At 52.8% G+C, this 15,145-nt stretch overlaps 1 protein-coding gene across 1 annotated transcript; it reads right to left on the bottom strand.

Moving 5' to 3' along the window:
• Positions 1 to 342: 342 nt before the first annotated feature.
• On the bottom strand, positions 343 to 14,096 carry PRSS47 (putative serine protease 47). The gene is made up of 6 exons (XM_015436577.4): positions 13,723 to 14,096; positions 13,421 to 13,447; positions 12,456 to 12,618; positions 10,714 to 10,991; positions 7,401 to 7,567; positions 343 to 783 (listed from the first exon to the last, which is right to left on the bottom strand). The coding sequence occupies exons 1-6, from the start codon at positions 13,934 to 13,936 to the stop codon at positions 472 to 474; spliced, it is 1,161 nt and encodes a 386-aa protein (XP_015292063.3). The 5' UTR covers positions 13,937 to 14,096; the 3' UTR covers positions 343 to 471.
• Positions 14,097 to 15,145: the final 1,049 nt, after the last annotated feature.

Raw genomic sequence — 15,145 nt, forward strand, 5'->3', positions numbered from 1 at the left:
CTGGCACTGTGGACACCAGGTGTGGTTTCAGCTCCTCTGAAGGCCTGGGTGCTTCCTGGGGCAGGAGCAGTGTGAATGCAGACTGACCCCTTCCCTCCCAGCTGGTGGCCTCAGCTCCCTCAGCATCCCTAGTGACCCCCACCCCTGCTTTCCTCCTAGGAGCCCACAGTTGAGATTCTCTCTGTGAGGTCGCAGGTTTCTGCCCTGGGAGTCAGACAATGAATCCTATGGAAAAGGCAAGCACTAAGGAGCAGGAGGGGCCTGGGATGGCGGTGCGGGGTGGAGGAGGAGCAGATGACTTTTATTGGGTTTGGTTTTGTGTTGCCAAGCTTGATTTGGGGAATGGCAGTTGACAGACAGAAAAGCCAGGATTAGGAACCATTTAGAGGGACAGTGGGCTGGGGAGAGGGAGGGTCCAGCATGGACACCCAGGCCTGAGCAGAGAGAAGGGGTCAAGGGGCTCTGTGGTCATCACAGGGTCTGCCATGGGGCCCTGAGAGTAAGTGGCAGCAGGAGCCAGGTGTGTGGCAGCACAAGGGCTGCGCAGGGCCCAGGCAGGCCAGCAGCCCTCAGAGGCTTGGGTGGAGAGCGGGTGTGAGGAGCCAACGCGGGGTCAGGAAGAGGGGTGAGCCTCATGACTTTGTTGATCCAGTTGGTGAAGTAGGTGACCCTGGTGAAGATGCTGGGGTAGGCAGGATGCCAGCAGTCCAGGCCCCAGCTGGCCAGCCCAACCAGGACCCAGGCACTGGGGAGGTAGCAGACTAGAGGCCCCCCGGAATCACCCTGCGGACAAAGAAAGAAGAGTCAGCTTTGGGGGCTGAGTGTGTCTGAGACACCGGGTGGCACAGTCGGATGCTCTGCCTCCGCTCTCTGAGTCAGGGTCCCGCTGCAGACCCACCAGATAGAAATCTCCAGGCATCAAGCTCCTGAGCCGACCCTCAGGACAATCATGGATCTGAATCTATTAGCACGTGAACCCACCCTCTGCCCTCTACACCCGGAACAACACACTGCTTGAGGCCTAGAGGGGACAGCTGGATGTACAGGGCCTGAGAGGAGCCGAGTCTGCTGGCAAAGTGCAGCCAGCTGAAAGCTCTGCGCAGAGCACAGCTCTTGTGAACCCTAAGCTGCAGCAGAGCATCCCCTCCGGGGGCCCCTTCCTTTTTTTTGTTCATTTGGGCCTTTGGTTTTCTCTCAACTTTTTGGTAAAGTATCTTTAGAAAGTGCCCATGCCCAGGCCCCGTGGAGACAGTCCACATCACTAGGGAAGCAGGCAGCGGTCTCCAGAAAGTTGCTGGGAGTTACTGGAGTCCTGAAATGCTGTCAGGGTGAGATCATGCAGTTGAAAGCCCCCTATATCATGGGCCAAAAAGTGAGACCCAAAGAAAGGGTCTCATCCAGGCATGGTAGTTCACGCCTGTAATCCCAGCACGTTGGGAGGCCGAGACAGGCGGATCACGAGGTCAAGAGATCGAGACCATCCTGGCCAACATGGTGAAACCTTGTCTCTACTAAAAATACAAAAATTAGCTGGGCGTGGTGGCGTGTGCCTGTACTCCCAGCTACTCGGGAGGCTGAGGCAGGAGAATTGCTTGAACCCAGGAGGCAGAGGTTCCAGTGAGCCAAGAACATGCCACTACACTCCAGCGTGGCAACAGAGCGAGACTCTGAAAGAAAGAAAGAGAAAGAAAGAAAGGAAAGAAGGAGGGAGGGAGAGAGGGAGGGAGGGAGGGAGAGAGAGAGAGAAAGAGAGAGAGAGAGAAGAAAGAAAGAAAGAAAGAAAGAAAGAAAGAAAGAAAGAAAGAAAGAAAGAAAGAAAGAAAGAAAGAAAGAAAGAAAGAAAGAAGGAAGGAAAGAAGGAAGGGAAGGAAGGAAGGAAGGAAAGAAAGGAAGGAAGGAAGGAAAGAAAAAGAGAAAGAAAGAGAGAAAAAGAAAGAAAGAGAGAGAAAGAAAGAGAAAGAAAGAAAGAGAGAGAAAGAAAGAGAGAGAAAGAAAGAAAGAGAGAGAAAGAAAGAAAGAGAGAGAAAGAAAGAAGAAAGAAGAAGAAAGAAGAAAAGAAAAAGAAAAAAGGGGAAGGGGAAGGGGAAAGGGTCTCATCTTCAGGGTGGTGGGAGGCAGGGCCCACAGCCGGCTCTTCCACCCATTAGTCCAGTGTGCATCTGGGGCATCCAGTGCAGGCACTGCTCTTGGGAAACACGGGGAGAAGACAAACCCCCTCCCCATGGTGCTTAGATAAATAAGCCAACCGACCCTATGGAAGTGGGAGGACATTTCATATCCATGGATCACAAAAAGCTTTCCTGAGCTTACACTGAAAGTAGGAAACAGAACCCACTCTGTGAGGTCCAGAAGAGAGGGCCCAGTTGGTACAAACCAGGAGAGGACGGGGCAAGCCTTGCGGTAGGGAGCGAGCGGGCAGAAGGAGGTCCCAGAGCCACAGAGGGGCAGCTTGGAGAACTGTATGTTGGAGGGTGGGGGACACAGCAGCTGTTTAAACCATCAGTCTGGTGCCATGTAGAGAAAGAATAGTTGCTGAGCACCAGGTAGAGAGGAGGGACCAGGGAGGCAACTACAGGAGGGAAGAAATGGTCAGATTTGGGATGGCATTTTGAAGGAGGAGCCAAAGGACTTGTGGACTCTGGCCTTTTCTCACAACCAGGGAAAAGGTGTGGAGACAAAAGGAAGAAGGCTGAGAACTCGGCTCCGGGGTCTCCAGCACTGAGAGGCTGGGAGGCCCAGCCCACCTCAGGCCCTGTACATGCAGCTGTCCCCTCTAGGCTTCAAGCACTGCGTTGTCCCAGGGGTAGAGGGCAGAGGGTGGGTCCACGTGTGATAGATTCAGATCCATAATTATCCACTCCGAGGGTAAGCTCAGGAGCTTGATGCCTGGAGATTTCTATCTGGTGGGTCTGCAGTGGGACCCTGACTCAGACAGCAGAGGCACAGAGCGTCCGACCGTGCCACCTGGTGTCTCAGACACACTCAGCCCCCGCCCCCGAAGCTAACTCCTCTTTCTTTGTGCTCAGGGTGATTCAGGGGGGCCTCCAGTCTGCTATCTCCCCAGAGGCAGCTGGTAGCAAAAAGTGGGAGTGGAGTGGCTGGCGCCTGGCAGCAGGAGCTGAGCGCAACACACGCTGATGCGTCAAGGGAGCAGTGACTCTGGCAAGGCAGAGGCTGCGGACAAAGTGGCTCTGGTGGCATGAGAGGGACAAGCCTGGATTGGGTGATTCAGTGCAGTCAGCCCTGGGAGAAGTCGTCAGGGAAGAAAGGTGGAGAAATGGGCAGTAGCTGGGGGAGATTTTTGCCATGGCTTGACGTGGGAGGCATGAGAGGGACAGCAGGGGACACAGGAGCAGGGGAAAGGCCCTAGCGACCCAGTGCTCAACGATGGGCTGGCCCAGGGTGAGCCATCAGGGCAAGGGGGAGAGACTGGGCAGATCGGGGTGGGCAGATGTGGGGCCAAGAGGAGCGAGCTTCTCATTGCTTCATCTTCTCCGTTTGATGAGAAGCAAGACAGCACACTGACAGGGAGGGGCCTGGGCTGGGGGAGTGGAGGCCAGGGGAGAGAGAGGGGGTGACATGGTGCCGTCACTAAAGAATGCTCCCGGCCGGGCGCGGTGGCTCAAGCCTGTAATCCCAGCACTTTGGGAGGCCGAGACGGGTGGATCACGAGGTCAGGAGATCGAGACCATCCTGGCTAATACGGTGAAACCCCGTCTCTACTAAAAAATACAAAAAACTAGCCGGGCGAGGTGGCGGGCGCCTGTAGTCCCAGCTACTCGGGAGGCTGAGGCAGGAGAATGGCGGGAACCCGGGAGGCGGAGCTTGCAGTGAGCTGAGATCCGGCCACTGCACTCCAGCCGGGGTGACACAGCGAGACTCCGTCTCAAAAAAAAAAAAAAAAAAAAAAAAAGAATGCTCCCAAAGACATCCACATTCTCATCCCTGGAACCTGTGACTGTGTTATCTTACATGGCATAGGGGATTTTGCAGCTGGAGTGAAGACTCTTGAGATGGGAGATTATTCTGGAGTGTCTCAAAAGGCCCAACATCATCACAAAGTTCTTTATAAGGGAAGGCAGGAGGCAGGAGGGTCAGAGTCAGAGGAGGAGATATGACAACAGACACAGAGGTCACACTGACAGCTTTGAAGATGGAGAAAGAGACCACGAGCCCAGGAGTGCGGGCGGCCTCTAGAAGTTGGAAAAGGAAATTGAATCTCCTCTAGATTCTCCAGAAGAAAACCCAACCCTGCTGACACCTTGATTTTAGACTTTTGACCTCTAGAACTGCAAGACAATAGACATCTGTGGTCTCAGCTGCCCAGTTGGTGGGGATTTGCTCCTGCAGCCCTGGCAAATTCATGCCCAGGGTCTTCTTGGGAGTGGAAAGTGCCTTCGCTGTCTCAGATCCGCCCTCAGTGCTTCCCTCCTCGGAGTACCCACCCAGCTTGTTTGAGGGCAAGAGGAGGCCTGGTCCTCCAGACAATGGTCCCTGGCTACTCCAGGCCTCAGCGATCCATGCAGGTGAACCACCTGCTTGCCAACATCACGCTTGATTCTGGGCCAGTCTGGGAGAGATGGGAAGGGCTCCAACGGTCTCCTGGCCCTGACCCCTGGGAGCTCTGAGTAGGCAGAGGAAGTTCCAACATTAATGACTACTGTGGAGACAGAGGAAGCCACGTGTAACTTGGTGGGCCTGGTGGTGAATTCCACATTGAGTGAAAGGGTAGGTCTAAGATAGGCCCAGAAGAATGAGTGCAACTTAGATAGAGGAAAACAGGCAAGGCCAAGAACATGGAAGCCAACACTTATTAAGCACTTGCTTAATGCCAGGCATGGTGCTACATTTTCTACAGGAACCTTATGAAGTGGAGGCTGTTAGCAAGCCCACTGCACAGGTGAGAAAACTTGGCTAAGGTCACAGCACATGCAAGTGACAGAGTGAAGACTGCAACCAGCTCTGTCCTGCCCGCAGTCTGAGCACTGAGTCACCCTGCAGCTCTGTCTCTCCTCAAAGCTGTTTTTGCGTGCCGCATGCAGGGAAGAGAAGAGAGCCACGGGATGGAGGCGGGGACCACAGCAGACGACTCAGCAGGAGATGAATCCTGATGGAATCTCACAGACAGGCCGTGGTGGCTGAAAGGCTCAGGAGATGTCCACCTCAGCGGTGTTCTCAGCCTGGGCAAGGAACTAGAGGGCACTGTGGGATGTCCAGCAGGCAGGTAAAGTGTGCTGGCCCTGAGGCTCCAGGGACACGGCCTTCGTAAGAGAGGCTGCTGGAGAACAAGGCTGGAAGGGAGCTGGACTAAGGACTTGTTGGCTGAGCTCCACCAGGGCTGGGCATTGGGCAGGCTCCCTTCTCCCCCTGGGGTACAGATGACTCTGTGAGGAGAAGGGGCCAGGCCACAGCCAGAAAGGAGGAACAATAAAGTATGTGGATGTGGACAGGAAACCAAGAAGCCTGGAGCTGGCTCCCGCTGGGCAGGCATATGGGCCGAGCTCCCTCCCACTACTCAGCTAGCCTGCCTGGCGATATTGAAAACAGTGCTGCCAATGAACCCTTCCCATGGGCCGGGGGATTCAGGGCTCAGACTAGGGGGCAGGAGAGACCTGGTGCTAGTTTTCAATCTATAGTTTTGCTAGCATTGTGGCCTTAGACCATTTCCAAGGGCTTGCCATAACACACTGCCACCACCTTGGTGGCTTAGAAGCAACAGAAATGTATTCTCTCACAGTTCTGGAGGCCACAAATCTGAAATCAGCTTCCAGAATGCCTGTGCTTCCAGGGACACACTACCTCCAAAGGCTCTAGGGGAGGAACCTCCTTTGGCTATTCTGACTTCTGGCAGCACAGGCATTCCTTGGCTCGTGGTGGCATCCCTGCCCTCTCCATGTCTGTCCGCACATGGCCATCTTCTCCATGTGTATCTCTATGGCCTCTTCCCCTCTTTTAAGGACACCAGTCATTGAATTTAGGGCCCACCCTAAATCCAGGATGGGTTCATCTTGAGATTCTTAACTAATTACATCCATAAAGATCCTATTTCCAAATAAGGTCACACTCTGAGGTTCCAAGTGGATGCTATCCTTCCAACCACCTCATGGAGGAGGCCTTGGAATCCTGACACAGCTGATGAGGACCCAGGCTCAGGAGGTGAAGAGAATATCCCAGGTCACAGGGCAGGCACATGTGGTGAAGCAATGTCTCTCATTCCAGGGTCCCAGCGCTTTCCTGTCTGCCCCACAGTGGTGTCTATGCAAAAGCTCAGCCCACAGATGCCAGCTCAGGAGGCTACAACCTGTGGGAGAGGTTGTGGAGGCAGGGTTGGCCTTGGAGTCACAACACCTGGGCCCAGGTTGTGCTGCCTCACTTAGACTAACCACTTTTCCTCCCTGGGCCTCAATTCAATGAACTTATGTACAGAATATATAAAGAGCTCCTAGAAGAAAAAGACAGACAACCCAACAGAAAAATGAGAGGAGAAAAAGGACTTGAAGGGAAACTTCATAGAAGATATCTAATAATAATAAACATACAAAAAATTTTAAGCCAAAAACCACTACACACTCACCAAAATGGCCAAAATCAGAAAAGATGAAAAAGAATAAATGTTGGTGAAAAAAGAAGCTCTCATCCTCTGCTAGAGGGAAGGCTGTTTGCCATCCTCTGCCACAGCTGAACACACAGACACACCTTTTTATCTAGCAACTCTACTCATGGGCTTCTATGTAATAAAATATATTGCTCTGTGCCCCAAAGACAAATACAAACATGTACATAGCACAGCTACTCATAATACCTCCAACTTGGAAACTACTCACATACTTATCCAGTGTAGAATTCAGTTCACACAACAGCACGCTATAGAGCAATGAGAAGGAACAGACCGTAACAACGTGTATAGTATGGACGAATCTCAGAAATACACTGTTAGGACACGAAAGACTGCTGACTGTAAATTCCACTTACAGGAAGTTCAGAATACAAGGTGTTAAAAGTGAAGATGTTGGTTACCCTTGGGTGTTAGTGATAAGGAGGCACATGGGTGCTTCTAAGGTGCTGGTCACATGTGTCAGTGTAGGAAAGTTCATCAAACTATATACTTATTAATTATGTACTCTCGTGTGTATATATTATGCTTTAATGAAAAGTTTAAAATATATTTTAAAATGCTGTTTGAGGATCCTTCCAGCAGATGTCCCTGCTGCGATGGGCTGGGGAAGGGGCTAGTCTAGGGGAGACTTCTGAGGGATGGAGCCCAGGAGGACACGCAGAGGAGAGGAAACAGGAAGTCCACGGGACTCCACAAAGAGAGCGGAGGCAACACAGAGACCCGTCCCGAGGGAAACTGAGGCCAAGAGAATATGCAAAGGAAGAGTGGAAATGACCTTACTCACTTTGCAGATGGACTTTCCTGTCGAGAAGTCCCCCACACACAGCATCTCCTCATGCACAGCGTAGGTCTCGCCTTGGCCAGTTCTTTGCCCATATAAGGTATTACAGAGTGTGTTCTCAATGAGGCCCACCTTGCCCTCCTGGAGAGAGAAGGGTGGTGACAGTTGCACTGCAGAGATAAGGGGGAGGTCAGTGACATGCCCTGTAGGTTAACTAAGAAAGCTCAGGCTACTCAGAGCCCCTACTCTGCCTGACTGCTAACCACAATCCCCCAAACGTAGGTTTTCTCAGAACTGCTGAGCTTTAAACGCTGCTTCACTCTGCTACCCATCCTTGATAAGCTTCTCTTCTTTTTCTCAAACCTTTGCACATAGTCATCCTATTCCTTCTACCTCTCTCATAGCAATAGATCACACCTCTTATTCTACAAGAGGCAAATCCCACCAACACATGACTCATTTATTGGGACTTAGCAACTATTCACTGACCAACTTATCCTTTCATGAACTGTCCTATCCATTCTCCCTCCATCCATCACTAACCTTTCTTCTCCACCCATCATCCCATCCACTCATTCACCCATTCCTCCATCTACCTATCTTCCCACACATGCCCATTCATCCACTCACTTTTCACACATTTGCCCATCCATCCATCCTTTCATCCATCTCTCCATTGAGCCTTCCATCACTCATCCACCTATCCTGCTCTCCACCTATTGACACATCCATCCACTTCATCCTTCCCCCCTCACCAATCCTTCTATCTACACATCTATCCAAACATCTATCTACCAACTCAAATATCATCCATCCATCCACCCATCCATCCACTTATCCCTCCATCCATGCAGTAACCCATCCTTCTATCCATCTATTATCCATCCATTTATCCATCCCTCCATCCATCCATCCACCCTTTTACTAACCCAATCACTGATCTATTCACTCATCTATTCAGCTATCCTGGTGCTGTCTTTTACATGCTAATGATATAGATAATTTTTAGTAGAAAGTGACAGATTATATGAAATAATAAAGAAGTTTAAAAATATTTTAGATTAAGTGATATGAAGAAAATAAAACAGGAAGATGTGATAGAGGGGGTTGCCTATTTTAGCTCATATGATTAAGTAAAACCGAGAAAAAAAAGCTGAATAGTAAATGCAAAGAAGTGATTCATGCAAAGATTAGAACGACAAGCAAGCTAAGAAAAACAAAACAAAACAAAACAAAACAAAAAAAACAGCAGCTAAAGGCCCGAGATAGAAACAGCCTTGAGATATTCAAGGAGTACCCAGGAGGCCCAAGAGGATGGGGTGGGGTATGTGAAGGCTGCAGTAAAAGATGTGGTATGTAATGGCTGCAGTGAAAAATGAAGAATGGAAAGGGTGCATTGGAAGGTGAGACATGTCATTGACTGCAGCAGGAGATGGGGTATGTGAAGGGTGCAGTTGAGATGGGGGATATGAAGGGTGCAGTGGGAGGTGGGGGATGTGAAGGGTGCAGTGGGAGGTGGGGGATGTGAAGGGTGCAGTGGGAGATGGGGGATATGAAGGGCCCAGTGGGAAGTGGGGGATGTGAAGGGCTCAGTGGAGGTGGGGGATGTGAAGGGTGCAGTGGGAGATGGAGGATGTGAAGGGTGCAGTGAGAGATGGGGGATGTGAAGGGTGCCGTGGGAGGTGGGGGATGTAAAGGGTGCAGTGGAGGTGGGGGATGTGAAGGGTGCAGTGGGAGATGGAGGATGTGAAGGGTGCAGTGGGAGGTGGGGGATGTGAAGGGTGCGGTGGGAGGTGGAGGATGTGAAGGGTGCTGGGATTGCAGGCGTGAGCCACCAGGCCTGGCCGGGTGTCTGGATTTCATTCTAGGCACAAATGAGAAGTTACTGTAGAGTATTGAACAGGGAAGTGACATGACTAATATTTAAAGTAACACTGACATCCACGTGGAGCCTAAAGTGGGGGCACAGAAGAATGGAAGCTGGGTGACCAGTTCTGAAGTTAGAGGCAAGAAATGCTGGTCTATCAATGTCATGCAGCACAATGGTACCAGCCCAGGAGCGCCAGTTGGGATATTAAAACAAGTATATATTGCTTCTACCCTCAAGTCATAACCAGTTGTGTGTGTGAATGCTGGGAGCCAGCCAGCAGATGATCAGGGAAAGCCCCCTCCATCTAGTAGTCAAAGGTCATGGATGCTGGCAGAGCCCCACTCAGTGAAGACATATTCTATCAAAAATACATACAGCACCTCTGTTGAGAAATACTGACCCCACACATAATTAAACATATGTTCTTCCTTTTTCCCCTTAACATCATACCATAAGCATTTCCCTAAACGATAAACACTCCTTTCTTCAATAAACACTCTTGTGTATAAGTCTTTGCCTACATTTCTTTTCTACCCATCTAACAGTGAAAACACACACGACTCTCTCCTCCGTTATGCAGTCACGTCACAGACTGTGAAGTAGATGAGTGGCCCAGGTTAGGATAAGAGCAAAGTGACGTTCAGAGGTGGTCAACAGTTCTACGTCGCAGTCATTCTAACGGGATCACGCAGCCTCCGAGTGCAGAGGCACCACGTGTTTTCTCTCCACTCTTCCCAAGCACCTTCCCAAGCAAGGGACAATCCAAGTGTGTGGTGGTGACCTAGAATGGGCCAGCCCCCAAGCATGTCTTTGGAGTTCAGTCGAGTCATCTCAGACCCATGACTGTTTAAAACCTTACAAGAGTGGCTCACGCCTGTAATCCCAGCACTTTGGGAGGCCAAGGCGGGCAGATCACCTGAGATCAGGAGTTCAAGACCAGCCTGACCAACATGGAGAAACCCCGTCTCTACTAAAAAGACAACATTAGCCAGGCTTGGTGGTGTACGCCTGTAATGCCAGCTACTCGAGAGGCTGAGGCAGGAGAATCGCTTGAACCGGGGAGGAGGAGGTTGCAGTGAGCCGAGATCATGCCACTGTACTCCAGCCTAGGTGACAGAGCGAGACTCCATCTCAATAAATAAATAAATAAATAAATAAAACCTTAAAATGAAGAACCACGAAGACTCAAAGAACCCAGATTCTGGATTCTCAAAAGTTTAAGATTCCCAGACTTTCAGAGCCTGGGACTCAAAGCTACGGGATCACACTTTCAGAACTAGAAGGGCCCCAGTGTGGTGGTCCTCACCTTACCGGTCATGGAAATGAGGCACAGAGGGCCAAGTCCAGTGGCTTCCTCTTTGCCTGGCTAAGCCATCCTTCCTTCTTCCCCTTCACCTCCCTCTCCCTCCCACCCCTCCTCCTCCCGCCTCTCCCACACCCCCTCACGGTCTTCGGTGAGCATTCCCCAGCCAGTTATCCAACAGGACACGTTACTGGGCAGCTGCATGTCCTGGGATGGGAGGCAGGCGGGGACAACGTAGGAAGTGAAGTTCACAGGCAGGTGCAGCTGCAACATGGCAATGTCACTCCCAAAGGGGTGGAGCTTCTCAAAGTCTGGATGGGTGATGATCTGGTGCACAGACATCTTCTGGGTGTGCTGGGTTTGATGATACAGTTGGGTGTTTCCCAACAGAACCTGATAGTTCTCCGGGGCCTGGGATTTGCTGGAGGAGGAAGGGCCCATTTTTACCATCCTCTGGGAGTGTGGGGCAGCACTCTCTTCTTACATCCACGTGTAACTGCCCACACACCCCTGGGTCCTTCTCCCCGAACATGATTCCAGGTAGCTTTGTATCCCCCTTTCTGAGTCAGGAGCTTTTCTTTCTTTGAGGCTAATGGATATTCTACTCACAACCTCAGGACATGTGGCCTCCCCAGTACACCCTTAAATCAGAGGAGCAGAGAATCCTAGTGCCAGAAAAGTCCTTGGCAGAGTCATCACATCGAGCCCTTTTATTTTACACAAGAGGAGCTCTGGCTTAATTCTGGCTCCAGCCTGACCCTTCCGAAGGCTACCTATGACCCGCTTCCTGGCCTGACCACCTTTCCTGCCCTCCCCAAGGGTGTGTTCCCCACTGTTGTGAGCACTCACAAAGGATTTGTTCAATGTCCAGATGAGTGCATGAAACTGGTGCTCTCCTTGTTCCTGAACACAAGTGATGAAACTTCTGACCTTTGTGACTTTGTTCACATGGGTCAGCCACCAGGAAAGCCCTCGCCACACTCCCCATGCCAAAGCCTCCCCTTCTGGCAAGTGCCTGCAGCTCCTCGTCCTCCCTCAAGACTGCAGCGTCTCTCTGGATGCCCCGGCCTCACGTCAGCTCTTCTCACCCATTGTGGGCTTTCTCTCCTGCATCCTGCTTGTTGGAGTTTGTGCCTCGCCTTCCCATAGAGACCCCTTCACTTGGGGTCTTGCCACACCCTGTGCCATAGAGGGTCTTGGGTGGTGTGACACACAGGAGATGCTCACAGCGCCCAGTTGGAACCTCAAAGCCACTAAGTGCCCAAGCTGACTCCATACCTCTCCCTCTGGGTCCCTCCATGACTGTTGAGAAGCTGGGCACAGAGTCAGGTTCAGGAGGGTCAGAGGAGTTGCACCCCTGACTGTCCACGTCATTCTCCAGGGTCAGGGGGCCCCATTCTTTCCACCCATGCATGCACTCTGGCACAGCTCCTTCCAGGCATACAGTTTTACAGAAAAAAAAGCATTGCCTGGCTGCTGGCTACACGCAGAGTCCCCAGTCCCTGCCTGGAGTCTGACTCACAAGAGCATGGTGGACACTGAAGAGAAACCTGCAGGCGGCCAGCACAGACACTGCCAATGCTCTCAGGCATGTCTCGGTTGAACAGACAGACATAGGGGCCAGGGAACTCCCTGCCAGAGTTGAGGATGAAGGATGAGGAGGATCTGGGCAGATGGAGGGACAGTGGGTGGAGAGTGAGGAGGACAGTCGTGGTGGAGAGGACTGCAGGTCAAAGGCAGGCACTGCGTCAGTTTGGTGGCAGCAGACTTGCCCAGAGCAAAGCCCAGAGGAGAAAGGCATAAACCCCCCAGCCCGCTAACCCTTGTCCCTTGCATCTTCCTCCCCATCAGCCCCTCTGCTGGGGCCCAGGGAAGGAGGACTCACTTGAGAAAGCAGTGGGCTGTCGACACCAGCCAGCGGGAGTCGATGAGGACAGCTCCACAGAGGTGCGAGCTCCGATACAGCAGGCTGGCCTGCCATGGCCACTGACCAGCTGCTGCGTCCCGGCCACCGTAGATCTTCCCCACCACCTTAGGCTTCCCACACACTGTGGAGACACCCCGGTCCACCTGTTAGAGACACTAGTGGTGCCCATGAATGCCACCCCAGTGAGGCCTCTGCTCTCTTCACAGATGGGAAAACCAAGGCCAAAGAATAGGTGACCTGGCCAAAATGACTGAGGGCTTCCCCAGCGTCTGCCTTCTATGGCCACTACCAGGACCAGATGACAGAGTACAACTGAGCAGGCTCTGTGGGAATGAGGGCCCAGGGGTCTGGCAGGCAGGGCAAGGCTGACCCAGGGTGGCCACAGCAGCTCATCCGGACCTGCCAAGGACTGGTGGACTGGAATCCAGCCCTGGGACTTTATTTTCCTCCATCAGAACACCTGTATGCCTACTTTACAGATCAAAGAACTGAAGGTCTCAGGGGTGTCCAAGTGGCTGTGCCCCCTGCATCTCACTCCAGTATCCCAGGGAGAGAGATTTTCAGGCAGGAGTCTGTTGTGCTGTGTGACTTGGGGAAACTTGCTCCCCCTCTCTGATTCCTGATCTTCTATTTTTAGAAGGTGAGGGGATGTGGCTGATGTGGACAACCTTGGTTCTGAGACTCACACCTGGGAGGGGAGCTGTGGGCCTAGACCCCTGAGACCCAGAGTCCTGATCCCTGGCCTACGCTTCCAGGCCTCAAGAAGGGGACATGAGACCCCAGGGTCCACCCTACTCCCAGTGCCCAGCAGCAGTCCTGGTGCTGTCTCCCTCCACCCAGCCCCCGCACCAGGTCCTGGTGCCCCGTCCAGTTCTGTGGGCCCCACACTCAGTCCTGGGACCGAGACGGGCAGCCTGACCCACCTTGCTTGATGTCGTTTCTGGAGCCACCTGGTTGGGAGGGGAGGGGAGCCAGACAACGGATTCGGTTGACTTCGGGCCCTGGCACCAGGCCCAGAGCCCCGCCCTCCTCCCCACCGCCTCCGGCCCGCGGTTCCCCCATCTCTCCGTGACGCCCGCCTCTCCCGGACACTCCTCACCCCACCCGGTCTTGCCGAGCCCTCGACCCCTGCCCCCGTGGCCCAGTGGCCCCCTCAAATGCCCCCTCCCCCCTGCCCCCTGCCTCCGAGGCCGGCTCGGCCCCACGCCCTCTGCTTCAAACGGACCTTGGGCTCTGACTGTGGGCTCCCGGCCCTGCTGCGCCCCCAAGCTCTCTTCGGCCGCCCCCGAGCTCTCCCTGGTCTCCCCCGGAGCGTGCGAGGGGCTGGGGGCGCGGGACGGTGGGGCAGGGGCGGCCTCTGGGCTCAGGAGCAGCAGCGGCAGCAGAGACCAGAGCAGGGGCCCCGGCTGGGCTCCGGTCCGCGTTGACCCCACACCCATCGCCTGACGCAAGGGCAGAAGGAAGGGGAGCTGGAGCCGACCCTGACCCCCGAAACAGGCGGTGACTCCCAGCCCTGGCTCCTGGGAAACAGGTCCTGACCTCGCCCTGACCCCAGCCCCAGACTGGCGTTGAACCCAGTCCCTAACCCCGTCCCAAGACAGCCCCTGACCCCGCCCTGACCCGCCCCGTGTCCGACCCCTGACACCCAGGAAGCAGTCTTTCGCCAGAGAATTCCTTAGGCAGCCGCAGGTCCCAGAACAAAGGAGAGGGTGAAAGCTGCCGGGAGCTTGTCCTTCTCTCCACTACGGAGACAACTCACAGTCTCCAAAACGCATCTCCTTTCTGGGAACTCTTTATCTCGGCACCTTGAAAGCTGTCATCTCGCCTAGTGTTCTGGGCTCCAGTTGCCTTTTCTAGATAGCTGAGGAAGAGGTGGAGAACTGGGGCCAAGACTTGTCAAGAGTTTCCAAGGGCAATTTGGGGAAAAGATGAGAGGAGGACGTGAACATCTGTCCCCAGCTGGTTCATTGACTTACCCCCGTAATCTTAGCACTTTGGGAAGCCAAGACGGGAGGTTCACCTTGAGGCCAGTAGTTCAAGACCAGCCTGGGCAACATAGCAAGACCTCCCCATCTCAACTCAGAAAAAAATAATAATAAAATAAAATAAAATAAAAACAGCTGTCCCTAGGTGGAAGAGGCTTGGGGTTTCTCTTAGGAATACCTGTTTCATGGAACTGCGGGGACGACACCAGTCCCCTGGTCTGAGTTGGCAGCACAGCTCCACTGCACAGCCGTGCGGGTTGAGAGTAGTTTCAATGTCCACCCTCCTGAAGCCATGCTGCTCAGAAGGAATATTGTCTGAGCCACATATGTAACCTTAAATTTTACAGTAACAACATTCAACTAGAAAGAAATAGGTGAAATTGATTTTAATATTTTTTATTTTACCCAATATGTCAAAAAATTATTGTTTCCACATATAATGCAGGTAAAAATCATCGAGATAGTTCACATTCTGTTTTCCATGGTATGTCTCCAAAATGTGGTGTGTGTCGTGTTGTCTACTCACAGCACAGCTCAATTCAGCCTCGCCATGTTCAGGTGCACAATCATCGTGTGTGGCCCAGGGCTGCTGTCCTGGACAGCACAGGACAAGTGAACACAAACTCCCTCCTTGCTCTTCTCCTCCCACACCTGCTAGCCTGT

Source organism: Macaca fascicularis, chromosome 15, assembly GCF_037993035.2.
Source record: "Macaca fascicularis isolate 582-1 chromosome 15, T2T-MFA8v1.1".
Lineage (NCBI taxonomy): Eukaryota > Metazoa > Chordata > Mammalia > Primates > Cercopithecidae > Macaca > Macaca fascicularis.

What these genes read in the sequence shown, in the direction of transcription:
- PRSS47 (XM_015436577.4), bottom strand. Translation starts at nt 13,936, where the DNA reads ATGGGTGTGGGGTCAACGCGGACCGGAGCCCAGCCGGGGCCCCTGCTC. An exon ending in CAGAAACGACATCAAGCAAG is followed by an intron (nt 12,619 to 13,420) that starts GTGGGTCAGGCT and finishes GTGTCTCCACAG; the next exon opens with TGTGTGGGAAGCCTAAGGTG. An exon ending in ACAGCCCACTGCTTTCTCAA is followed by an intron (nt 10,992 to 12,455) that starts GTGAGTCCTCCT and finishes TTCCTCCTCCAG; the next exon opens with CAAATCCCAGGCCCCGGAGA.